The following is a 27,045-nucleotide window of genomic DNA, read 5'->3' as shown; positions in this document are numbered from 1 at the left end:
TCTGCTCCTGTGTTCTCCAGGATGAACCCACCACTGGCATGGACCCCAAGGCCCGCAGGTTCCTCTGGAATCTAATCCTGGACATAATCAAGACGGGCCGCTCTGTTGTGCTCACATCACACAGGTAGGGGGCGCTGCCTGCAGCATCGTGTTTAACCTTCTGGCTCTGATTGGCTCTAACGTCTTCTTTGATGTATTCACCAGCATGGAGGAGTGTGAGGCACTGTGCACTCGACTGGGAATTATGGTAAACGGCCGGTTTAAATGTCTGGGCAGCATCCAGCATCTGAAGAACAGGTGAAGAACATAACCTTGACTATGTTTTTACTGAGATCCACTCTGGTCCACCCTAGTTGTGGATGTCAGCATTTATTTGGCTGTTTTTCTGGAAAACATCTGGACTGGCTACTTTAAACCAGCTGGAGGAGACGATGGAGGATGGAAGCCATCTTGTTCTACCTTTAGGTTGAGGGACAGTAAGAAAGCTGCCAGCTGCCTTAGTACAGACGGTGCCTATAAAAACTATTTACTCCCTTGGATGTTTTATCTTTGTATTGCTTTTTAAAATCAATCATTTGACAAAAGATGTTAAAGCAAAATTGCATAAACTATGTGCATAAATATTCACCCCCTTTAAAGTGACTGACCTAATTCAACAGAGGTCTTGTTGGCCAGCTGATCCCCACTCAGCAGGAAGAATGGAGGAAAACTGCACACAGACTCCCTGCTGGGACAGCAATGATTGTTTCTACATGTATTTATATGGGGGAGTTGTCAAAAAAGTCACATTTTGCTGATTGTGATTGAATGGCAAAAGCAACAAAAGGGTGAAATATACAAGGGGGTGAATACAGGATAAAAGGCATCTTAGTTGGATGAAGCCACAAACTTTGCTAGGCTAGTTGTTTATTTTTGTGGATGAGAACAGAACAAATAAACTTAGTTTGTCTGGACTCAAGCTGACCTGCTGGGTCGCTGCAGTTTGCCTCAAAAACAAAGAAAGAATCTGAGAAACAGAGAAGCCAAGTAAATGTTTTAAACATTTTGATTATTTGTTAATCTGACTGAGTTGTATTCATGTCTAAAGAATTTTGTTGGATATTAGCAATTATTTTATGATATCAAACAAAGATCTTTCCTATTTTTAATATCACTATTTTAAATTCTGACAGGTTCAGGGCAGAAGTTTGGAGAAACAAGAACTACTGGAAATCGCAAATAGACGTAAAGAAACAGAGAAGCTGAACTGATGATTTAAAACGTACAGTATAAAAAACAAAGGCTGCATAAATAAAGTGAATTAAACTGAACTAACAAAATCAACATACTGACAAGAGATCATGTTGTTTAACAAGGACTGGTAATCTGAGCATCATGAGACAGTTGAGAAAATGAAGATTGAATTTCCAGATGACGGCTTGTTGCTAGGAAGTTCAAATGATGAATCAGTGGTTTGGTGGAAGCCAGCTACCACTGGAAGGATGTGTTGTTCTGTGGTCATATTCCAGATTTGGGGATGGCTACATGATAACTGTGAGGACTAAAAGCAGCGGTAATGTGAAGGAGGTGGTGCGGTTCTTCAACAGGAACTTCCCTGAAGCCATTCTGAAGGTAAAAGCCAGCAGCCAGAACATCTGACTCCTAAACCTGTACAGGCGCTTCCTTTAATCTGCTGCCATCTTCCCAGGAGCGTCACCACACCAAGGTCCAGTACCAGCTCAAGTCTGAGCGCATCTCCCTGGCCCAGGTGTTCAGTAAGATGGAGCAAGTGGTGGAGGTCCTGGGCATTGAGGACTACTCCGTCAGTCAAACCACCCTGGACAACGTGCGTCCTCTCAGACTGCGTCCCACAGTTTAATGGGGACAGCTGAATTAACCGATACCTTCTTCTTGTCCAGGTGTTTGTTAACTTTGCCAAGAAGCAGAGTGACAACCTGGAGCAGCAGGAGGTTCTGCCCCCTGGTGGCGGGCAGTCCCCATTGCAGCGCATCTTCAGTTTTCTGAAAGTCCGGCCTGCCAACACAGAGTTGAATTCTCTGATCAGTGAGGCTCCAGAGGAGCTCGAAAGTGATGATGATGAAGGACTCATCAGTTTTGAAGAAGAAAGGGTGAGTGTTATTCCAGATGGACCAAAATCCAACAACAGATTATCTGCATCCCTTCTTTGTTCAGTTGGGTTGAGTTTGTAGAGCAGCAGGTAACATCAGAGTTTGTCTCAAGGCCTTTCACAGGAAAACGGATGAAGATTATGAGCTGAGGACACCAACCACCCTTCACTCAATAAATTAGAATACTAATCAATAGTCCAATTATTTTAGAAACTTTATTAGTAAGTGAAACATATTAATAATTACTCACAGATGGATGTTTTCCAGTTTATTTCAGTTAATTATATTGATTTTCCACTTCCAGCTAATGAAATAATGACATTTAAAATTATAATATTACATCAGACAAATAAAAAACTGCTATTTTTAAAAATGTGAATGTGGGCTTAATAATATGTTTTATACCTGCTTACAGATTACTTTCAAAAGTTACTGACAAACGAGCCTCATCAGGTCGTATTTTCTGATTTATTGAATATGACTGTACATCCTGTCCATGCGCATTACAAACTGGATTTGAAACAATTTTTCCACTGCTGATTGTAGAAACCAATGTCAAAGCAGCCTGGAGGGTTACGACGCTCTTTGAACTCGACGTTCTGTCACGTTGGTCATGCAGCTCTCAGTAGATCCACAGAACGAGGAAGTTGATTCCCAGGTTCAGGTGGTGTCAGACGCTCAGAGGAGGAGAAGGTGAAGCCACCATGTTTGCTTAATTTCTGCTCTTCTGGCAAAGTTTCAACTAGATTGAACTGTTTAACCTGCAGTCTTAGCGTGACAGCAGATGACAGTCGGACAACTGGGTGACCTGTCACACAAAAAAAACCTGTTAAACTGGCGACCTGCCGGAGCCACAGGTAGGTAAAAACCTCAGGCAGGATTCACTCTGAGACCGGTCGGAGGTTCAAATCCGCTCATTCAGTTTTAGCTACAGAAAAAGCGCCAAGCCACCAAATAAACAACAGTAAACTGACCGATAAGTTTTCGGCCTTGGCGTGCCCTTTGACCCCCACAGACTCACACTGAAGTGTGTGTCTAAACGTACAAGATGTTTAGACACAAAAGATCTTTTTTTCTCCACAATTGTGTTAATAGTAAAGAAGGTTAGATAATAAAAAAATCCAATTATATGTTTTTACTTAAAGGAATGTATGCACAGTGTGAACAGCTGCAGGAGCTTCTGTACTGTGATTAATCCATTATTGAAATAATCATCTAATTTAGATATTGACTGTTAACTCGAGTAAACAAACTAAAAAAGATGCATTTGCTGAAAGAGCAACACACCATAAGAGCAGGAATGAAGCCAGAACTGTACAAAAGATATAAACATTTAGTATTTAGGATGATTAAACACAGCACAACCAAGAACTTTTCAAATGGCAGTTTTAACTTCACCTGGTTAAAATTCTGCAAATCAAATCTCCTGTTTAGCACTTTTTGTTGTCCAGTTATGAATCTGTTAATCAGCAGCTCAGGCCCACACTGCATGTTATGTACAGCAGAAACGACTCGACATTTTTTAGCTGCAGATAGATATTGTGCTACAGATGATCAATCATTCACTGAAGGAATGCTGTTGTTGAATTTTAGGGAATAAAATGTTTATTTTGTTATTTTGAAGAATTGAATTATTTGTTTACTTGTATCTTTTAATGTATTCCTAATACTGTATAAACCAGGCTTAAGTGGTTAAATGAAAAATCTGCTTAATGTGCCAATTCATTTTATCTGAATAATCATCAGGATAATCGATTATCGAATGTTGATCTCACTAAAACAGGTCCACAGTGACCATGCTGCTGTTCTGTGAAAAACCAACCTTCCCTTTGTGTGTGTGTGTGTGTGTGTGTGCGTGTGGCAGGTGCAGCTCTCCTTCAACACAGACACCCTCTGTTAAAAAAGAAGACCTTAGGAGAGACTGAACTGATCCCACTCTTTTGGACCTCTGAGGCTTAGAGAGTGACCTCTGACCCCAGGGGTCGTTTAGACCTCTGCAGGCTGTGGGTGGGGACAGCAGTGGCTGCAGGAGCAGGATGGAGGGTCACTCCACCCACAGCTTCTCCTGAATGTATGAGTGGCTGCCGTGCAGCTACACCTGGATAGATGATTGTTTGGTTCTGCAGCTTACTTTGACTAGATGGGCCAGTGGAACCAGAGTGGAACCAGAGTGGAACCAGAGTGGAACCCTTGCACCAAACTCAGCTTGTCTTCAGAGCATGCAGTCATGATGAAAATGTAATAGTCTATTTTTCTGTGGCAGGAAGAATGATTTATTTTGGATATTGTAAGAACAGCGGATCTTACATGGAGACGCTTTTTGATGTCAGTCACCTAGAGGCCGTGCACACAGCTTGATTATTGTCCTGATGGTGGCGCACTGTTCTCATCTTGCTCTGTGTCAAACAAATGTTTTCCTTTGTGCTTTAGACGCATCATTATATTGTGGACTATAAGTTTTCTGCTGTAGTGCTGACAGTGTGTATAGTGATTTAATAATTACTGCATCTGAACCTGGAGGGACGACGACCGCTCCACCATCACTGTGACACTAAAACCAACTCAGTCCACAATATTTACTACTGGAACTAAGTTCATCTTAATGTTTATTAGTTTCAAGCTTTCTGTGGTGTATTTTATATAAATGTGCAAAAGACAGAAAAAAGATGCATATTTCCAGAAGGCAAAAGTTTGGTTATTTGCTGGCATGTGAATTTAAACGTTTTTCATTAGTTTTGTTAAACCCAGTAGTGATTCCTCTTGTTCAAAATTGTTGTTTCATTCCTCCCTTCACAAACCTTTCCAGTCCTGGATTTTGGTTTTAATATTTAAATACTGGTATTTTTCTGATGTGATTGTTAAACTGGAAACCTTTTGATTTTTTATTTTTTTTTTATTTTTTGTCTGAAGGTGTATAAGCAGAGAGGGGCATTGTCAGCTTTATTCGTTTTATTGTAAAATCTGATTGAAAAGGCCACATGTGGTTTCTGACAGATGCACATCTGATCACCTGACTGAAGTCACAGCTCTGAACTTTTTCCTGTTAAATTAATGAAAAGAATCATAGATCAGTTTAATTCTTCATTCTTTTGAATGCAAACATATAACTATAGTAATCAGTTTTACCATTAAATTAAATTACGGAAGTGGTGTGTAAGTTGATCCTCACTGCTGCCATGGGAACCATCAGCAAGGAAGAATCAGATGTCCATTAATTCACCAGGCAGAAAAAAACAACATTCACTTGAGATCGATCTGGAAAGAGTTCTGATCATTTCCAAACAATCTGAAGTTCATTAATGTGAAAAAGAAAGTTGAGATAGGAAACCTGCCAACCCCAAGAGGAAAGGCCCACCTCAGACTCTTCAGGCTTCAGTTAGCATGCTAAAGGTTAAAGTTCATAAAAACACCTTTAGAAATATTGACCCAAAACTACAGTTGAATAAATCCAAAACCTTCTGAAGAGCAGAAGAGACTAGAGATATTTGACCTTAACTTTTATCAACCACTGCTGACACAAGTCAGTGATTGTAAATACAGCAGAACATCTACAGAAGAAAAAGAAAACTCAAAAGTGTTCCATCTGGCCTATTCAAAGTCTAGAATGGGCCAAGCATTGAATGAAATGCTGTGGTGAGACCTTCACAGTGGAGCATTTAGAAATGCTGAAGATGTTAAAGTGGAGACTTTCAATTAGTCACACACTGGGTGTGTTCAGTTAAACCTTTATGATCTTATCACAAACTGGTTTAGTTTCAGTTCATAGAACAAAACATCAACACTTACATTGAAAGTACCAGTGATCTGTTTATTTATTGACCATTTTCTACATGTACTTCTCGACTAGGACATCAGAAATGAGTTTATAGTTTACCGGCACTACAAATCAGCATCAACCTGTTTCAGACCAACAGGGCAGTAATTCATGTCACCAGCAGCAGATTTATGCAAACTTACAAAAAGATTGGTTGAAATCTGGAACTTCAAAACTTGCATTTGGAGGTGATGAGAATCAGCAGATTGTCATTTGGGTGATGTTTTATGTTAGCATTTTATTGTAATAAAGAAGCAGCCGTTTCCCTGAGATAAAGGTACAGTCACCCAACGACCCTTAATGTTAAGCTTTACCTTGGGCTTAGCAGTGCTGGATAATATTCAGTCTGCTAAAGAAAACTTTTGCGCTCAGAAATGTTGATTCTTTTTCATTTGGGGCTCTTGATTTTGTCTTGTTTTTACATCAGCAAATTTAAACATAACTTTCCATGTTCAGCCTGCTCGGATGTTCCTAATAAAGTTTTCTGTGAGTGTAAATTCACACAGACAGCAACATGGTCGATTTTCTTTATTGGCTACATTAGAAACTCACCAATAAAAATGTCAGGCCAGAATCAAGTCACTGCATTCCCACACATTTCATATTGAACTTCCAGAGTCAAATGTTTAGAGTTCTTTAACATCCCATTTAACATAAAATGCAAATAACTTCACTATGAATTTATGGGAAATATGTTGCGGGAAGGAGGAACAAAAAGGACATGAGAAAAGAAATTAAGAAAAGAATGTAGAAAGGCAGACAAGGGAGAACAAAAGGAGGAATGGAAAGAGGAGTCAAAGGACAGTGAGAAGAGGAAGGACACAAGATGCAAGGAAGAAAAACAGGAAGCCAGGGGAAAAGGGAAGATCATACAGAAGAATGAATGGAATTGAGAATACAACATCTCTACAATATAGTGGGAATAAAATCTGGAAGTACACATTTTTCTATTTTCACATTTTATTTTTCTGCATTGATCCAGTCCTGGAAAAAGACTAAATTAAATTCCAGATTTTTCCAGTTATTATAATGACAAATAACTTGTCTCTTGTCACAAGTTTAGAGTCATCAGTGATCCAGCACAGAAACTTTAACATGAATCCTAACAAATGGCACAAAATGATCCTTCAGGTCTAGAATGTTTCTTCAATTTTTAGCTCGACTGCAAATACTCCATGAATTCTGCTCGTCATTTTACATTACAATTCCAGCATTCACCACAACTCTGAACTTAGAATTTAACTAAAACATAAAGAACACCATGTTCTAATTAAAGCAAGAATAAACAAAGTGAAGGACAGTTTCTACCCAGCAGCACATTGAACGGACCATGTGCACTGAACACACACTTCCCATGTTATCATGCGAGTGATGGCTCATGTGCAACTGTCTGTTGCATGAATTAACCTTTTGTAAGAGAAGGCACCTAAGGTCATAATCCATGTATTTATTTCACGTATCTTATGACAAAGTTTATTATAATCCAAATTAAAAACATTTAATAAAAGTACAATATCAGTGCTACCTTACGTGGTTAGAAAGATGAGTCCCTCAAAGGTTAGAACAAAATTTCTATAAAAATAAATCAGACTTCATCTTCATCATCAAAGGCTACACCAGTCGCTTGCACCTTTCTGTAAAAAAACAGAAGCTGCTGATCCAGACAGACAGACAGAAGCTAACAGACTGGGATGTTAGACTGAACGTTACTTCTTAGTGCCGGGGTTGATCAGTGAAGCCCCAGGAAGCCTCCTCTTGGTCGCAGCGCCGTTCTGCTGCTGCTGCTGTCGGGGTTTCAGATCTGAAAAAGAGCTTTCAGACTGAAATTCACAATAAGCAATAAATCAATTAATCACATGATAAATGTTTACGATTTATTGTTTTCTCATCCCTCACTACATTATCAGAACATCAAGAATTACTCTTCAAACTCTACACTGGAGATAAAACCTGCTCATTGGTGAATAGGTTACAAAAAAATAAAAATTCACATACATTTAGTACAGGCCCATTAAAAAAATTGCAAATGGAGTTACTAAAATAAACTTATCAATTTTCTAAGTGAAAAACATTATACAGAGTATTTCCACAGAAATTAGTAGAGATGCACCAGTATGAAAATGGGGGCCAATATCAATATCTGATGTAAATAATTTATACATTTAAAAAAAACAACCTTCAGTTAAACTCCCTGTAATCCTGCACTGCTTCACTTTTACTGCTGACCAAGTTCTTTTCAGAAGATACTTTTAATCTGACAGCCCTCAGTGGAATCCAAACAATTTGTTCCTGAAGATCCTGGGTTGGAATTCAGCCCTGTGGTTTTCCTGCATCTTTTCATTGTTTTATAATTATAGAGTCTGTGGTGTTTATAGATCGTTTTCTTTTAAATCCAAAAATTTGTTTCTCATTTCTGACCTCCTAAATTGTGGCCCTGGGACGGGACAGAGGCTTACCTGCTGGGCATCGCTGCAGGCTCTTCAAAGGACTCACAGCTGAGCTCCCACCTGGAGGAAGACAAAACCATAAAAACCTGCATCCAATCTGGAGAACTGATACTCTCAGAAACATCTCCAGAAAAGGAGCTGGGACACGATCAAATCCCTCAGCACAATCAGCAAAAATAAAGTGATAAACTGAACTGAAACTCTAAACACTGACAGAAGGACTCAGATTGCTACTTTTTCCCGTTTTACCTGTATTACTGAATACCATGTTTGTGTTGCTTAGAGCTGCAGCTGCACCAGAGTTCAGAGCCACATTGTGTCTGTGCCAGAGCCGTTTCTCATTATTGTGGTCAGATTTTAGGTCCAGCTGTCTTTTCTGGGATATGTGTTCTTCCCTTCATGCCTCTAAAGACATGATATTTCAAGAAACATTAGAAAAACTCAGCTCTGGTGGCAAGTCTCTGATTTAAATATCACATTAAGCTAACTTAAGATCTGTGTGCTGTTGCCAGTCTTGGCCAGGATTCTCTTGCAGAAGACATTTTCAATCTCAGTGGAATTTTCCTGGTGAAAAACAGGTTAGATAAAAATAAGAAAATAAAACTAAGTAACTGTTTATGTCCCAGTGGGCCAAAAACTGATAAGTGGTAACAGTAAAATCATATAACTCTGTAAATGCAGATTGATACTTGGAAAAACATGATCCCATGTGGATCCAGGTTAGGTTCTAAGACTTTCCCAGGAATCCCCCTCTTATATCACAACTAGCACAGAGTTTCAATTTTGTGATTCCAATTGAGTTAGGAAGCCATGCAGCAGCAGACCACTGAAGCACTCAGAGCTGGTTAAGAGGCCACAGGATGGAAGAAGAGGACAAACAGACTGTCAAGCTGAGTCAGTGTGTCAGCCATGGTGAAGAGCAGCTCCTTGAGCGCCTCTGTGGCCTGAGGAGCCTCCATCCTGGTGAGGGTCACACTGAACGCGGCTGGCCTGGAGCCGGAGCCCACATGAAGAACTGCCCTGGTGTGCTGGACCACAACTCTCACATCCCCATGAGGCTCGACATCCTGCAGGGACAGGTCAGTACTCTCAACAAGGCAGCTCAAAGTGCTTTACATGATCCAAACAGAACACGATAAACAAGAGATGCATTGAAAAGTTTTGATCCACAGTAGAATTCATTCATGCACCATTTACTTCAGCTGTAAACAGGTGGCTTTTCAGCCTTATTAAAGGAACTCAGTTTTTCAGCTGCTTTGCGGTTTCTTTGGACGCTTGTTACAGATTTGTGGTTCATAATCTAACCATTTTTATGAGACTATCCCCCCGCTTATGAGACTAGTACGAGGCGCATTAGTGGGCGTCTCTTATTTTGATTTCTGAAAGGTGGCAACCCTAGAGGAGATCTACCTGCGGCTTCAGGACGTCCTCAGAGCAGTCTGCGCTCCAAACAGCTGCTGCGTCCGTCACACTGCAGGACATGGAGACACTGACCATCATCACCAGTCCAAGTTTCTGCTGCAGCCTGCATACTTTTCACTTTATCCACAGCTGATCAGATGATCTTACTCACTAAACACAGAGTCCTCCTCCTCCTCCTCCTCCTCCTCCCTTCCTGCGGGTGAAGCACACATATCTATCCTGGCTCTTCATATCCACCACGGTGCAGAACCAGTTCCTATGCCTCTCCATGATCCTCCTGAGCTCAGCGGAACCTGAAAAAGAGGAAACGTATCACTGTGAAACTCAAACTTCAGCACATCCGCATCCTATTCACAGATGTGAAAGTTTCACATCTGTGAATGGGTTGAAACCCTCAAATAACCTCTGACCTATCGAGCTTTAAGACTTAAAACCGACTTTTACTACCCTCTCAACCCTCCCAACCGCAGCTATATTCAAACTATACTAATAAATTGCCCCGTTTTGGATGGCGCATGCGTGAACAGGTGCCCTTAAAGCTTAAACTGTTTTTATATTGCGCATGCGCTGATAGGAAGTCCTTCATCCTTGTGTTTTATTGGAGGATTATTATATAATCCTTGAGTGTTTACCGCCACCTACCGCACCGGAATGTGTATGACATTGAGGGACAAAAAAAAAAAAAAAAAAAAAACACATCTGAATTCTAGAATACAACCAACCCGTGTTCTCTGACGTTTTACGTGTCTTTTATCTTTCTTTTTTTTATATATATATTGAAGCAATTGTAATGAGTACGGAAGAGGATTATTAAGATTATTTTTACCTGGAATATCGGAGATTGAAGAACCAGAACAGTTGTGAATGGTTCTAATTTCGCATGTATTTCAATCAATCAAATTTTATTTGTATAGCACCTTTCAGTAACAAAGTAACTCAAAGTGATTTACATCATAAAAACACAAAATACAAAGTCATAGAACACACAGTCAACAATTGAAACATATTTGCCATCGTTACACATCAGATTATTGATTTTTTTCATGATTATGTTTCAAAAGCAACTCTAACTAGGTGGGTTTTTCGTCTAGATTTAAAGGAACTCAGTGTTTCAGCTGTTTTGCAGTTTTCTGAACGTTTGTTCCAGATTTGTGGTGCATAGTTAGTTTTCTCTTGCTCTCGGTGAAAGCGGACGCTTTTTTCCTCTGCTCCTTCCCTACCCTTTCCTTCCCTGCTTGCTCTGTTTTTGTCCTGTCTTTTTCTATATTTTTGGAGCCTTTTTCTGCACATCTTCCAGATCTACAAGTTATGGATCTGGTCAACCGATCTCTCAATGCAATTGATCCAATTTTTGACAAGAAGTCTGGGCACAAGAGAGCCCTCTTGTCCTGCGGGGACAAACCCAGCAGAATTCACCCTGGATTTATTCATGATAACAGGATTTCTGCTGTTTGGAGCTTGTGGATTCCAGGCTTATCAACAAATTTGTGACGAACTTGGCCGAACTAGCAAACACTCAGACTGTTAGTGTGGACAGAGACGAGGACTCTAAAACTCACTAACGAGTTGGAATCGATCTTGGAGAAGTTGCTAGTTTCGGCTCAGTGGAACGACCAAACTAATTTGGATAATTGGGAGATGTATCTGAGAGACTTTAGGGAAGATTGAAATTTATAATCTTCCCGACCTAAGACATTCTGTATCTGAATTGGCTTTCCCCATGTGGCCTTGGAAGGGCTGCATATTTCTAATCTCCTTGAAGATATGTAAACACAATGCTCTTCCCTCCTCACCTCCTCCTGTATCTATGGAGCTGTGGAGCTGAGCGCTCCCAAGGACATCATGCCTTGATTACAACACCTTTTTGGTGTTCTGCCAGGAGGCTGAGCAACGTGGTTTCATGGCCCTGTCGATGTCACCGCCTTCACTCATGTCTTTGCTTTGGCCTTTGTTTTGTCTGAATTGTTGTCATCTGCCCTAATGTGTCCTTTCTTCTTTTTTAAATTAAATTTGTTTTAATCTGTTAGAAACGATGGAGTACTCCCTATTTAACCCATTATTTTAGTTTATTAGTAATATCAGAAATTGTGGAGTACGAACCATTTAGATCAACATTATACAGCCCAGAAATGGACTTAGAATTACTATGAACTTAGAATCTAGAAATAACAGGAACAGTCACCACCTAGTTACTTTTATATTACTACTTGTTAGATACTGTGACTACTTACTTTTAACCCAGAAAAGGATTTAGAACAAACTCAGAAATTAGTTCTTTTTTTTTTTTCTTTTTAGAAACTGTGGACTATTCACTACCTAAATCAGTGTTTCTCAAACCTGGTCCTCACCGCCCCCCCTGTCCTGCATGTTTTAGGTGTTTCCCTTCTGCCACACACCTGAATTGTATCTCTGGGTGATTAACAGGCTTCTGCAGCACTTGATGGTCATGCAATAATTTGAATCAGCTGTTCTGGAATAGAGGCACATCTAAAACATGCAGAGTAGGGGGGGCGGTGAGGACCAGGGTTGAGAAACACTGACCTAGACCAATACAACATTAACATCAATATTAGATTCTTTTTCTTCTTTTTTCTTTCCTTTGGTTTGTTATTTTGTTTGCATTTCCTTTTAATTCCAGTAAAGCACTTTGTATTGCCTTGTTGCTGAAAATGTGGTATATAAATAAAATTACCTTACCTTACCATAGAAGTTGAATGCTGCTTCTCCTCGTTTGGTTCTGGTTCTGGGGATGCAGAGCAGAACCAGAACCAGAAGATCTGAGGGGTCTAGATGGTTGATACAGCAATAACAGATCTTTAATGTATTGTGGTGCTAAACCGTTCAGTGATTTACAAACTCACAGTCTGAGCTACAGGGTGTCAGTGTAGGGACTTTAAATCTGGGGTGATGTTTTCTATCTTCCTGGTTTTAGTCAGAACAGCAGCAGCGTTCTGGATCAGCTGCAGCTGGATAATTGATTTTTTTAGGCAGACCCGTTGCAGTAATCAATGCTAATGTCTCATGATCTTGCTGAGACACTAGTTCTCTAATCCTGGAGATGTTCTTCAGGTGATAGAAGGCTGACTAATTATGGTAGATAATCTTATTTCCTGTTATAATTTTATCTAATGAGATCATATAAATATTGAAAAAGAGGGGTCCTAGAATTGAACCTTGGGGTGCACCACATGTGACTTCTGTCCACTTCGATGAGAAGTTGTTTCCTATTTAAACAAAGAAATCCCTATTGTTTAATTGCTTCCAGTGGAGAAGAGCTAGAACACTGCAACTGGACACTGATCAGATGCAATATACAGAGACTTTTGGCAGGTCATGAGAAGTTGCACATGTGTATTAGATTTCATGATTCTCTTTCAAAGGATGGCTTGGGCTGATTTCTTTAACCCTTGTGTTTAGAAATGGGGTCCAACTGACCCCACACATGTAAAACTTGTATCATTTGCCATAGTCCTCTACATATGCCTCAGTCCTCCCATGCACAAGGGTTAAATCATTCTAGAGAGGGTTGTTGAGAATGTAGGCCACGCCCACCAGATATTGGAAAGCAGTCCTGTAGGGCAGTGTGTCTTGAGGACCAGGGTTGGGAAACACTGCTGTAGGGATCGATTATATCATTTGACTGGTTTCACTTATCAGGAGGTTGGCCTGCTACTGTTTCAGTGTAGCTTAGTTTCAGTTTAGTTTAGTTTAGTTTTAGGTAGGGTTATTTATTCTGGGTAGTTATTGACTAAAATTATTTTTTTGGATTTTGTTTGGGTTTAGGGAAGGGGGACTCTATTGTTCAGCCCTCTGACTCATTTTAAAGGGACTGTTTCATTTAGATTGAAGAAACTAGTGGAAGAGGAGCTTTATTTCTTTGTGGTATTCTCCAGTGATTTTGTGTGAGTGTGTTTTTGTTGGGGAGCACCTGAGTGTTATTTCTTTTCCTTATTCATTATTTTTCCCCAAAGCAGCAAACTAAATATTCCCAGGGAGAGCATCGACCTTTGTTTAAGATTTTATTTTGTATAATAAAATAAACTCTCTGTGATTATTCATGCCCTTAAATCAGGGCATCTGTGAATTCATGAACCAAATAAAATCAAATTTGGAAGCAGTGCCTTTGCTAATTCTTACAAACATATTTGTGTAAAGGTTTGGTAAAAGGAGGATTTAAGGTTCTTTTAACACTCTCTACTATTAGCAGTGATTGTACTCAAAGTCACAATAGGAAATAAACATTTATTACTCCAGTTTTCCTCACGTTTGGTACACAAATATACATTTACTTGGTACATTTTTGTTTTCAGAAAATGTCAGTCAAAGCAGTTTAGCGAAATGCAACCAAATTGTTTTTATCTGTATTTTTGTGATTGTACTTGAATTATATAATATGTTTTACGATTACAATGAAATGTAAAAAGAAGAATAAAATATAAAAACACCCTACCGGAAAGAAAAAAAACAAAACAAAAAAAACACCCTACCGGAAGTATTTTCTTTTAGCACATGCGCAAATGAGCTAAGGTATAACGGAAATACTGACCCGGAAAAACAAAATGGCAAAAAATGGGGGATCACAGGTAGGCGAAAACAAAAAGGCATTGTAATCTTGGTTATTTTGACTTTTCATGACGCTATGAAGGTAGAAAAGCTGTAAATATATAACACCGTGAACTGAAAAAGTTGGAGGACACTTATACGCATAGAGTTTCAATGTACTACAGATCTTAAAACACTTCTAAGAATAGCCTTATGCTAACAGTTTTACTTTTCACAAAGCAGCTCCTTTGTGTTTTATATTTTGAAAATGTACTGCTTACTAAAAGTATTTTTTTTTTTTACATTTCTAAATGACGATATCGACGGGTATGATTGCATTAAATGATAATTAAAAATAGTTTCTAACACCTTACAGGGACTACTATTACCATTGTCCTTTGTACGAGCTCGGTTTTGTGGAATGATTGAATATTTATTGGAGTAGACATAGGAAATGTTGATCATAGATGTTTGTGTTGCATTTTTATATGGGTCTAAAGCAGTCGTTAGCAGGCTACAATTATGAATTAGCCCAGAAACGACAAGCTTTGCATTAAAGCTTGTCGTTTCTGGGCTAAGGATGGCTACAACGTTGCTGAAGAACGAAATGACCAATAACCATTTACTCCTCTTTGCAAACTCAGTACAAACCTCTGGGAGGGATATCGACCATTTTATCGTTTGATTTAACCGTTTAACCGCCCTGTTAAACGGTTAGGGTTAGGTTTATAATGGGTCAAGTTGACCCATTATAAAGTTTAAAAATCTAAAAAAGAAATTGTTCAAAGTATTTTTTCTGGTTGGAACATCTTCTGCTTGGCTTAATCACCACGATGAGTATATAAGATGAAAATGGGTTATTTTACATAGGCGAAACCTACTTACCCCCTCGGCATACGAGGGGTTAACATATAAATATTATCTGCAAGGAAATCCTAAAACTTTACATGTGATATAGTCGTTTTCAGATTTTAAGTAGATGACCAGCAGAAATAAAATGGAGGTGCCCGAACGTATCTTTGATCACGACAGGGAAATACAGAAGGAAGCTGAAGATGGTATTGAGGTCAATTCTAATTCTGATTATAAAACAAATGATGAAAATACCAGTCATATCCAAACATGATATTCATGTAAAAACATTGTGAACTCCAGTGGTTTTCATCTCCAAATAAACACCAAGACAACTGCGTGCAGAGAATGTAATAAAGGTAGTGGCTTTAATATAATGGCAGCAGCTTGTGTCAAAGACATCCAGTCAGTTTTTGAGCTACTGCTGCCCAACTTAATAAAGAAATCATTCTTGAAATGTCTGATCTACAAGGAACGAGTGTTTTGATGAAAGGCATTTTCATTCTTATTTCGGGAGTTCTCATTCTAGCAATATATGCCTTCCAAATAGCTAAATATGGCATAAAAAAATCTGAGCAGCAGCGTAAACCATAGAAGGTTTATGCTGGAAAGCCAGCTTTACGAGGTCCAGAGAAGAATCACTGTACAAGGGTTGTACTTGATATCGAAAATGGTCTCAGAGGCACAACGTAACCTTTGATAATCTCTTCACATTATTGTCCTCATCAGCACTTTGCTAAAATCAACACTGGAAAGGACTACGCTACCAAAGGGGGAGTAGATAACTTGGAGAAGTTACTGGGTAACACAGTACCAGGTGAAAGACTGCACACTGGCAGCAAAAATAATATTTACATGTATATACTGATTTTTCTGTGTAGGTTTTCCTATTGGACATTAAAAATTTAAATAGTTTTATTTTTGTGAAAACAAGTGAATTATCCTCATTCATCACTTATCTCTAAGAGGTAAAGAACGCCATTGCACTGAATATTGATTGAAATTGTTAGTAATAGCGTTAATGAACAGATTCAAAAATGTTTTGGGGAAACGTTTTGGATTCTGACCCTACTGCATATAAAAAAATCCCTGGGTCTAATTGAGCTGGCAACGTTGTTGGAGCACCTCAGAAATGAACATCAGAGGAGGGTTAAAAGGCTCTTTCATCTGCATACTTAAACACAGCAGCTAAGCAGAGCCGTGTGCTTTAACTTTTGGTGATGCATTGAACTGAACACATTTCTCTCAACTGTTATATGCAGTGTAAACTGTCTAAGGACACCATTTGATGCAGAGGTTACATGCACTCTGTATTTTTTTCATCATCAAATTGAATTGGTATTGATTGGTAGACATTGGTGTGTGTCCTGTGCTGTTTTATGTTGGGATTTTTACAAGGGTACCCAAATCTTTAAAAAGACTGACCTCTTGATTTTGACTTTGGCTAATATCCATTTTTTGTCTGAAAAATCACTAAATATATCAGATAAGTTGACAGTTAACAGTGAGATGACTAATGTTAACTGTGCAGATGTGACCTGAGGGGAGATCAGTCAGTCCTCTCTCACAGCAGAGCAAATGGAAGACAGATCTTTGCGGAGGTAGATATGATTAGGAACAGTTTCTCACATAGTTGTTGGTTGATTGCAGATTTAACAAAATTAAGTAAATCTAGGCTGATTTGCCCTTGTTCCCCTGCGGTAAACAATGAATTGTGTAAATGTCATAGTACTGACTCGGCTTTTATGACTACAAGGCAGGAAAGGCTGCATTATGAAGGAATTGAAAGAAAAAGTAGTTTGCCATTGCCATGCTTTCCATTGTAGCAAAAAATACCCATAATTAATCATGACCGGATTTATGGTTTATGTCATATATATCGATCTATTAATCTATCTGTCTGTCTATGGCACAATCTTAATACAATACAAAGGAAATGATCTATTTGCCTAATGGATCAACAAGCACATCTTCTAATCAAGTCTTGATTACCACATAAAACTTCACCAGCTAAAGCAAATACCCTGTTAGACCTATAAACTAAGTTCTTCAAAGGAAATATGAGCAGTTATTGGTAATCTCTCAGTTATTATTTCAACATTTGCTGTAGTTCACAGACTTGGTAAAGAGCTTGTTTTTTCCCCCCATATAGTTCTTGCAATATTTTGGCTAGGTTGTTTCTTGACTGGACTATAGCCTCAAGCTTGGCAGATGATATCAAACTTAAAAAAGCCCACTTGACTTGCTAATGACGGACTGACAACATGTTTAACTGATTATACATTTTAAAGATGAGTTCTGTCAGTCGCTTTCATATCTCATGAAACTTTTTAAAGTCATTAGTTGCTGATCTGCAGTTGGTGCTTCAATACTCTTGGTACTCTGTTGTTTAATACAACAGGGCATATTGTTTGGGTAGATTTATGATATACTAACTTCCCATGGCATGCTTTCCACAGAATAAAAATATTATGTGTTATATAATTATCCATGCATTGGTTAACCATTAGCATCTATGTTCAAACTACCACTTTATAAAAGCCTACAGCTGCTCTTTTTTTAGTTAATTCAGTACAATCGGCTAACAATTTGGTCAAACAGTGCTCCTTAAGGTAGAAACTTATTAAAAATATGAATAAAAATATGGACTTTTGCTTATTCAACCAGAATCATTGTGCTTCAAATTGTGTGCTTTTTTGAATATTCAGAATGAATGTCTGCTTCAGATTTAACACATCTCTAAGAAGTATTTACAACTTTTGCAAGAATATTACAATTTGACTAAAATTAGGGGCTGAAGGCTTATTACTGTAAAAAGATGCTTACAAACATCTTTGATGTTGTTTCCTTCCTCTCCAGCCTGTGTTGGTAGTGTGTACCAGTTTGTTATGTTTTTAGGAAATTAGCTTTATAACTGCTACTTGAATCAGTCTTAAAACATCTGACTAAAAACTATTGAACTCTTTGTATGTTGTTTTCTGGATTTGCAATGTTTGTATCTATATTTAATTTGTGAAATGTTGTTTTATGTAGTTTCTTTTCACTATTGTAAGCTAAGCAGGTTGTAACCATGGTTTAGAGGACTAAAATGTACTGACAACTATTCTCTGTTGGCAGGAGTCAGCACTCTAACATAAACCTCAGCCTCTTGACAGGCGAAACAGCAGTGTGGTACTGTGCCAAAACCAGCATGAACCTTCAGCAGCCTGCCCCTCTGATTCCCCCTGTCCATCCTGATGTACAGATGAAACCCCTGCCCTTTTATGATGTGCTGGATGTTCTTATCAAGCCTTCAAGTCTAGGTCTGTAATGTTTCCCAATTTTGTTAACAGTTTGTTAACAGTAACTTTTTACAAGAGTTCATTGACATTTCAGTGAGTTCAGTGCACTTAAACATTACTCTTTGATTGCAGCCTTATTTATTCAGTAAAGTCTGACAAGCAATGTTACCAAGTTGTTGTTTTTTTTGTTCATGAAGGGCTTCTGGACCAGAACTGAATACGTTCACTTTCACTAATTGAAAGTGAACGTATTCAGTGTCTGTATGTACTTAAGTGTTTGGGGATCATTTCCAGGATAATAATTTATAATGTGAAAACTTAAGACCACTGTTTTTAGGGTTGGGGACAAAGTGTACATTAACTTCACGTTAAATGTTAGGAATGTACCAGTAATGATTAGGGTAAGTGGAAGGGTTAATAAATAGAGTTGATAAAGCTTTATCTTAAGTCAGTCAAGTTCTACCCTTGTGAAAAATAAATATATTAAGTATATTGAATCTTGGTATACTTGAGCATGCTTGACGCTGAAGCACGACTTCATATTTTTTAACTACAAATGATAAAAGTCAGCTCACAAGTTTTCTGTGGGATTAAGGTCCGGCCTCTCTATTACTTGAATTCTGTTTGTCTGATGATTTTGCTCGATTGCTGGTGTGTTTGGGGTCATTGTCTTGTTGAAACAAACATTTCAAGGGTATTTTCGCTTCAGCATACACCAACATGACTTCTTCCAGTATTCTGGTGTAGTCAAACTGATTCATGATCCCTGGTATGCATTAAATAGGACCAACACCATGAGAAACCTCCCCATATCATGATGCTTGAACCACCGTGCTTTATCGTCTTCAGTGTGTACTGTGGCTTGAATTCAGAGTTTGCAGGATGTCTGACAAACTGTCTGTGGCCCTTAGAACAAATATAACAATCTTACTCTTGTCAGTCGACAAAATATTACTCCATTTCATTTTAGGCCAGTCAATGTGTTTTTTGGCAAATTGTATTTACTTCAGCACATGGATTTTTCACAACGGCACTTTGCGGGGACTTCCTGCTGGTAGCTTGGCTTCTCATTGACGTCTTCTGATTGTTGCAGAACTCGCAGCCAAACACAGATCTTCGTTGATCTTCCTGGAGCTGATTATTGGCTGAGCCTTTGCAATTTTGGTTATTCTCCGATCCATTCAATTGTTTTTTTTTTTTTTTTTCCCCTCAACATTCTGGTTTTGGCTGCCGTTTTTAAAGCATTTGATACCATTTTAGCTGAACAGCCTATCATTTTCTGTGCTTCTTTATAGGTTTTCCCCTCTTTTATTAATTTTTTGATCAAAGATAGCTCTTCTTCTGAGCAGTGTCTTGAACGACTCATGTTATTCTGTTTTTCAAGGACAAATGCACATCTAGCATATTCAGCGACAGTTGCCTTGATCCTTAAATAAGGATCACCTGTATAACACCAGTGTTTTTTCACATAATCAATGACCTCACTAATTGAACTCAGCACTGCTATTTTTTTGAACATGCCCCTGTCAGAAAATGATTGAGTTTCACAGAATCAGCAGCAAGCTCTTCACGTCTGTTGGTTTCCTAAACCTTTACTAAACCTTTTAGAAACTTGTATTTTGTATATATTTGTAATATATTTTTAAAATGTACATTTTATATTTTTTAGGAGCAAGTACTGCACAGAGGTACCATCAAGAAAAGTATTTTATTTTTGCATTAACACCTCAGCAAGTTCGAGAAGTATGCATATCCAGGTATGGACTGTTTGTTAAAGTTTCTTCACCAGTTGAAGAAATCATATATATTAAAATGAGTGGTTTGTTATGTTTTACAGAGACTTCCTGCCAGGTGGCAGAAGGGACTATATGGTTCAAATTCAACTAAGGTGAGCACTTAGTTGAATTTTAGTTGAATTATACAAGTAATTAATTCATATTAATTATTGTCATTTAATACGAAATGACAAAAGAGATTAGCAACTTTTAAATAAATTTGGTAGCTAAAAATAATGTAAAGGTTAATATTGGTATGTTCGCTACTTTTCATAAATCCAACAAAAACTGTTGTCAGTGGTTTTTAAAGTTAAAGTCCTCCAGAAATAACGTAATGAATGAAGCTGTCCAAAAAGTAATGAAGGGAACAACAATGCCCCTTTTCACAACATGGTTTTGCAATAAGACTGTAAAGAAGGTCCCGTCATTCAGACACCTTTAGTTTGTCAGTGATTCAGCAGGTTGTATCCCATATTAACGGATGCTACACACAAGGTTGTACGATGTATATAGTTTTCAATAAAAATTAAATTCTAATATTTACATTGAGGCAGCTTGGATTAGGAAGTATTCCCCTCACTTGGCAAAATTAATAAAATAAAACCAGCATGCAACATATTGCCTGTTGGTGCAATGTGCTTTAATGCATTAATTGCACTATTGTGTACAGACTCAAGTTCAAGCACATTGGTCCCGTCCTGCTCTGCAAGTCGATACTGTCTGCATTGCAATATGACAGCAACTTGTTGTAAAACGTCAGGGATTTATAACCCCTTTCAAGTTGCCAAGTAATCAATATCCAAGTTCACATTATTTACTGAATGTGTTTACACCCACTTTGCTGACTTCAAAGGTAAAACTTTTAGGGAAATGTTTTACGATCCAAGAATGACATTTTATTATTTGTAATTTACAAAGTACAATTTGTGCATTAACACTCAAAATTTCAAAGATTTTTAACTTTTTGTTTTTGTGCAAAACAGATAATCTAAATGACAGTGTTTCATTTAAATTGATTAACTGTGAATCTCTTTGACAAATTTGTTCTCATACAGTAAGACAAGAACAGTCTTCATGCATTTTCATAGAAATCATCTGGATTTCCTTAGATTGAAAGCTGTTTGATAAATTGGCATAATAGTGGGGCTTGATTGTACATTATTTTAGCTAAGGTTTAATTTAAATATGTGTAGTTACAATTTAATGTACTCAACTACATTAATATGCTTGAAAATCTGCATATAAATTTAATCTGATTAGAAAAGCACCTTTATGGCTTTTATTGAGAGTTGGCACTATATAAGCAAAATTAATTAAATTATACTGTCACTTATTGCCTGCAAACTCTCTTGACACCGCCAAGGATAATATCAAGATGCGTCTAAGAAAATTTTAAATGGTTCTTTTAACTTTCAGGTTCTGCTTGGCAGAGACAAGTTGTCCACAAGATGATAATTTCCCCAACAGTCTTTGCATAAAGGTCAATGGCAAGCTCTTTCCTTTGCCTGTAAGTGCCATTTTTCCTTTAGAACAGTAAAATGTAAACCTTCCACTAAAGTATTTAATGGGGGAAAACACTAAATTTTCTATATCTTTAGGGATTTGCACCACCACCAAAAAATGGAGTTGAACAGAAGAGAACAGGAAGACCTCTTAACATTACCTCCCTTGTCAGACTTTCTTCTGCTGTGCCAAACCAGATTTCAGTGACATGGACCCAAGAAATGGGAAAGGTGAGGTTTACAATATCTTATTGAATTTAAGCAAGCTATTTAAATCAGTGGCCTCAAACTAGGGATGCACCGATCCACTTTTTTCACTTCCAATACAAATATCTGAGGTTTAGTATCCGCCAGTACCAATCCAATACAGATAAACAGTGCTAAATTGACTTAGAACATTTTAAATTATTTGTTCAAACATTTCAAAACACAAAAGCAAAAATTCTCTTTTGCACCATGAAATATAAAAATTATCCAACAGTTTCTATCAATTGTATGCATCTGTTATTTTTATTCCTGATTAAACAATTTTAAATTAATTAAAAATAACAATAGAAGTTGATGAGTGAGCAGAGCATTATATGCAAACTAAGTCAAACAACAAAGAACAGCTTCCGTCCTACTGTTCATGGCATAAAGCTGTTCAAAATAATCAAATTGCCACATCATGTCACATCATTCTCAACAGATATGACTTGTCTTCATCTAGTTAGAAATATATATTTTTAGAAGTTTAGAAGCATCTGTCTTGATAGCTTTTTTCATGGAGTTGTCTGTGAACTCTGAGCTCTTGTGACATTAAACAATGCCTAAATGCTGGAGGGTTTCTCAGCTTTAGATTCTCTATGATAAGTAGAAAAATATAATAACTATAACATGTTGGACAATGTTTTCTTTCAGCCTGAAGAAAGCCAGACATGAATAATTATTTTATTTTAGGTGCAACAGATGTACTTCATCAGCAGGGCGCTCCACTGCTTTCTGCCATGTCACTGTCGTATTGCAGAGCACAGCTGCAGAAGTGCAACCCCAGGCAGACCTAGATCTGCCGGTGGCATGCGATGTGTTGTAATAGCGTTCTAAAAACAATGAAAACTCTGCAACTCACCCCAAGAAACTGAAAAATATTCCATTTGGCATGAATTCCTCTGGTCATGCAAGTCATTCTGTCCTAGTTTTCTTTCCACTGGCATCTTTTAAAGTTGATGTTGTAATCTCCAAAGTATGTTTTTTCTAACACGCAGCTTGAGTGATTTGTTGGAGACAGGGGCGTGGTAAAGGGGTGAAAAGTGATGACAATTCTAGGGCCCTTGACCAGCTGGGGCCTTCCACAATTTAATTATTTATATTTTGTTCATAGAAATAAAATAGAAAAAATCGGGGTCCTGTCAAATACAAAATTAATCGTATTGTATTTTCAAAGATTGTTTTTAGCAGTAAAAATTTTGTTACCCCTCCCAGACCAAAAAACACACATCCGTTTTTGCACTGAACCCTCCTGGATCTGCATGAAATGGTTCATTCCTGCTTGGAGCGCTTCACGGTGACGTATGCAGCTGCCGTCAGTAGAAGCTGCAGCTGAATACAGTTGTCACGAAACGACTGTGGCAGTTACTATGCTGCTAAGAAAAGTTATAAAATCAGGTTTTCAAAATCAAAATAGAGAGAGGGAGAGAGAGAAAAAGACAAGAGTGTTAATTTAGAACCCAGTTTTTCTCCAAGAGATGGGTAGACTGTGTGAGATTATCAACCATTTAGCATAATTAGCTTAGCTACAGACTACTGTTTGCCTCCTTTTCACTAGCATTTAGTGGATTAAGGAAAAAAATTTCCAACATATTCATATATTTAACTTGTCTCTGTGCCTTTTACCATTTAACAACAGGTGAGTCAGTCCGCAGCTGCTCTAAAACACCTCCCTCCTGACCCGTCCTCTCCTGAGTGAAATTAAAGCTGCAGTATGTCACTTTTATATACATTTTTTTTTGCACATATTTTTTAAAGCTGTCATTATGTTGTGACAATATGGTATGAGAAGTAATCTGTGAAAAAATCTATTTCCTATGCTTTCTCCCAGGGTTCTCTAGAAACAACCAGCCGGTGGCAGGAGAGTTTTAGTGCTGTCAATCACAATCTCATGTTGTGTTGCTCATCTTTCCTCTCCCTCAATTTGTGCCATGCTGCAGCTAGCATAGCACAGAGCTGTGCAGATTCAAACTGTGAATGCTCAGTTTAGTTAGCATAGCTACCAATGATGGCAGATAAACAGTTTCTTCTAATGGTAAGTTGTTTCTAACCCATTAGCACGTTTAGCAGTGAGTGAATGAGGCTAATTGACAGAGCTAAGAGCGTCCTGCTAGTTCTGATTGGTTGTTTTGATCAGAACGGTGCATTACTTTAACCAGTAATGGTAATTCAGGAAGGAGGTGAAGGAAATTGATTGTTTTCACAGATTATCTGTCTCATAACAAACTGCTATGACATCGTGATAACTTTAACAAATATGGAGAAAACATATTTTTTATTAGTTATATACTGCAGCTTGAATAAAATGCAATTACATAGCATTTTTGAGAAGTCAGGATTGCTTTATGTATATTTTGCAAGTTGCTTTTGTCTCTCCCCATGTTGCTCATGCGGAGAGACATTTCAGTAATCTAATGCTAACAGAAAAAAATTAAACAACCTACTTGCATACTGGATGTGGACTGTTGGATATAAAATTCATGAGCAGTAAATATTGTGCTAATTATCAGTATTGAACCAAAGAAAGCAGCCTTTAAAATTGTGACGCTTTTTATGGGTCAAATGAACTCAAAAAATTGTAACAGCAGCTGTGCGGGGGGGGGGCACAGTCTAATTTTTTGTCAGGTGGCCGAAGATTCCTGGCGACACCCCTGGTTGGAGATACTAATGAGCCATGTGCTTACTTCATACTTGCAACTTATTGTCCACAACCAAAACAAAAGTGAGTGAATAGCCAATAAAAGCCAGTATGATCATCACCTCTATGTTTTCCCATCATATCTCCGCAAACAGAGCAGTCAGGGGTTAGTGCTATGACAGTAAACCCACCACCAGTGTTGGTTTTTCACAATAAAGTACACTTTAACATTTCTTGATATTAAAATCAATTTCAAACTCTGATTATGGTTAGCATAAGTGTGGAAATACAAGCTATTTAAATGTATAATGTATATCATATGCTTTACATAGTTTTAACAAATAATTTTAAAAATTAAAGCTTCAAGCAGCCTCGAACAGCCCTCACAAATCAGTGCTGCACTGACCTCATGGTGGCCACAGGTGGTGCAGCAATGCCACTCGCTCGCCACCATTGATGCTCTCGCACTGTTCCTGCACTCGTCTACTGGGCGATGCACATCAATGTGTTCAGCAGTGCTTCCTGAGCATACATAAAACAAATCTGGTGTAGATTGGCTGATTTAGTAAGGAGATATAGTTGATGGAATAACATAGGGGATGCAGTGCAGTCAAATTACAATTTAATGTTATTGGGCTCTTTAGAGGTTCACGAAGGTCAATTGTAAAAAATTTGGTCCAAATCAGATGATGCATGTATGATTTAGAGATTACCGTATGCATATGGCAAGGGATTGAAATTCGCCATTCAGCCACGCCCACATGGTTCAGCCACCAGCCAGTGTTGACAGAGATCATTATCTTGCCATTTTATGTCACTTGGCACAGGTTTAAACCTATATGAATCAAAGATTAAAAGTAAGACATACAGCAGAAAAAATAGGTGACTTCCTGTAGGACTATAAGATGATATCAATTAACCATGTGAATGTGATGAGGGCTGGTTGGTAATGAGACATAGAAAGTCTGATGCAGCTCTAACCTTGTGTGTGGACGTTATTGCACCTTGCACCTTGATATTCGCCATGAATATTGGCCACAAAGGCCAATATTCATGGCGAATAGTCAGATTTTGACACTTGATCATTTAAAATATTCCAGAGGGCGCTGTAGAGAAATTAGGCCACACCCACCAAATATTGGACTGCCTTCCTGTTGGGGGTTGGACAAGGATCAATCCCAGTGAATTTGGTGCAACTTGGCAGAAATATGTGGAATTTAGAGCCAAACGTATGGCAACAGTGTCACCTGTGAATTTTGCCATGCCACCATGACCACGCCCTCCACCGAAAAGTCATTGTGCTTTAAAGCAAGTGAGACTAACTAGATATCTATCTTCTAACACCAGATCATCTTGATTAGGTCAAGGGGGTCAGAGATGGTTGATTGGATCGTCAGGCATCCAACCAGGATCATTCATGCCAAGTTTGGTGCCAATTGACCTTTTTATTTGAAAGTTATACCATTTTGTTTGCTTTGGTGAGTACTCCAAGTTCGCCGCTTCCCCACGCACCCTGAACATATACAAAAACTGAATTTTTTTGATAACTTTTAAAGCCCCACGCCTTAACTGCATTTTGACCAAGAATGAAACCGATGGAACAAAATCCCTAGGATGAGTTTGTTAAAGTTCAGAGTGAGTAAAAGTGAAAAATGGCCAAAATGTGCCCTTTGATCCAAAATGGCTGCCTCCCTGTGCATTTTAGGGGGTACCTCTAAGAGACTTTTTGTCATGATTTGAGGGGACCTACTTTCGTACCGAGTTTAAGTTCTCTACGACCTATGGGTTGTTCTATCTCACGTTAGGGGGCGCTGTAAAGCAGTTTGGCCACGCCCACTTGTGATTCCACAAGAATTCAAAAATTTTAGTTGGGGTACATCTTTGGGTACATTTTGGTGAGTTTTTGAATATGTTAAAGGCTCCAAACAACCATTTGACGGAAAAATAATGAGAAGTCCTGCGATTCCATTAGGCCTTCGCAGTGTTTCACTGCTTCGCAGTGAAAGATGTACCCCAACTAAAATAAACCTGCTCTTTAGGGTCAGCACATTGTCACCAATGCCTGATCTAGATTTCTTTTAACCCTAACCCTTAGACTACAGATTTAAATGATATTGTGAAGTACTTTTGAGTACCGTATTTTCTGGACTATAAGGCACACCTAAAAGCCTTAAATTTTCTCAAAAATCAGCAGTGCGCCTTCTGTGTGCACTGAATTCCAAAATCTGTCCCTGACACAGAGACGTAAAGTGTACAGTACATACACTAGCATCGATAAACCAATCAGAGAATTGTTTTCCGAGTTCTGCAGCATACGCCTCCGGTAAAAACCAGATAGGTTTTTAAACGCATCGCTGTCCCTGTTCGTCTGCTACTTTTTCACTGCTACTGTGAAAAAGGAAGTGAAGCAAAGTAATT

General features: G+C 38.3%; 3 protein-coding genes across 8 annotated transcripts in view; 2 read left to right on the top strand and 1 right to left on the bottom strand.

Moving 5' to 3' along the window:
• abca2 (ATP-binding cassette, sub-family A (ABC1), member 2) overlaps positions 1 to 6,423 on the top strand; it is a 51,563-nt gene extending 45,140 nt beyond the window's left edge. For 2 of the 3 annotated variants that reach the window (XM_016664970.1, XM_007540369.2), the window contains exons 27-32: positions 21 to 124; positions 205 to 297; positions 1,509 to 1,611; positions 1,688 to 1,825; positions 1,899 to 2,108; positions 3,973 to 6,423. In XM_016664970.1, coding sequence (XP_016520456.1) covers positions 21 to 124; positions 205 to 297; positions 1,509 to 1,611; positions 1,688 to 1,825; positions 1,899 to 2,108; positions 3,973 to 4,008 — 684 coding nt within the window. In that variant the 3' untranslated portion in view covers positions 4,009 to 6,423. The other variant, XM_016664971.1, reaches the window with a different exon arrangement.
• Positions 6,424 to 7,111: 688 nt separating this feature from the next.
• On the bottom strand, positions 7,112 to 10,345 carry paxx (PAXX non-homologous end joining factor). 3 transcript variants are annotated; one of them, XM_016664973.1, is made up of 7 exons: positions 10,189 to 10,344; positions 9,943 to 10,129; positions 9,780 to 9,840; positions 9,253 to 9,436; positions 8,379 to 8,429; positions 7,633 to 7,723; positions 7,112 to 7,556 (listed from the first exon to the last, which is right to left on the bottom strand). In XM_016664973.1, the coding sequence occupies exons 2-7, from the start codon at positions 10,059 to 10,061 to the stop codon at positions 7,508 to 7,510; spliced, it is 555 nt and encodes a 184-aa protein (XP_016520459.1). In that variant the 5' UTR covers positions 10,062 to 10,129; positions 10,189 to 10,344; the 3' UTR covers positions 7,112 to 7,507. The 3 variants fall into 3 exon arrangements, with proteins under 3 accessions (XP_016520459.1, XP_007540428.1, XP_007540429.1); XM_007540366.2 differs by having other exon boundaries at positions 9,943 to 10,084; positions 10,202 to 10,344; XM_007540367.2 differs by having other exon boundaries at positions 9,249 to 9,436; positions 9,943 to 10,345.
• A 3,933-nt stretch (positions 10,346 to 14,278) lies between these two features.
• Positions 14,279 to 27,045, top strand: part of pias2 (protein inhibitor of activated STAT, 2) — a 67,263-nt gene continuing 54,496 nt past the window's right edge. For both annotated transcript variants that reach the window (XM_007540361.2, XM_016664972.1), the window contains exons 1-6: positions 14,279 to 14,374; positions 18,303 to 18,487; positions 20,136 to 20,223; positions 20,304 to 20,354; positions 21,658 to 21,748; positions 21,840 to 21,974. In XM_007540361.2, coding sequence (XP_007540423.1) covers positions 14,361 to 14,374; positions 18,303 to 18,487; positions 20,136 to 20,223; positions 20,304 to 20,354; positions 21,658 to 21,748; positions 21,840 to 21,974 — 564 coding nt within the window. In that variant the 5' untranslated portion in view covers positions 14,279 to 14,360. The remainder of the gene's footprint in view (positions 14,375 to 18,302; positions 18,488 to 20,135; positions 20,224 to 20,303; positions 20,355 to 21,657; positions 21,749 to 21,839; positions 21,975 to 27,045) is intronic.

This window comes from Poecilia formosa, unplaced genomic scaffold, assembly GCF_000485575.1.
Source record: "Poecilia formosa unplaced genomic scaffold, Poecilia_formosa-5.1.2 Scaffold535, whole genome shotgun sequence".
Classification (NCBI taxonomy): domain Eukaryota; kingdom Metazoa; phylum Chordata; class Actinopteri; order Cyprinodontiformes; family Poeciliidae; genus Poecilia; species Poecilia formosa.
Note: the sequence above shows the minus strand (reverse complement) of the source record. Positions and strands in the feature narration are given on the sequence as shown.

Excerpts from the sequence above, each read along its gene's own strand:
- paxx (XM_016664973.1), bottom strand. The coding sequence starts at position 10,061 with ATGGAGAGGCATAGGAACTGGTTCTGCACCGTGGTGGATATGAAGAGC. Across the intron at positions 9,841-9,942 it reads GGAGGAGGACTCTGTGTTTA|TGTGACGGACGCAGCAGCTG; the intron begins GTGAGTAAGATC and ends CATGTCCTGCAG. Across the intron at positions 7,557-7,632 it reads ATCAACCCCGGCACTAAGAA|AAAGGTGCAAGCGACTGGTG; the intron begins GTAACGTTCAGT and ends GTTTTTTTACAG.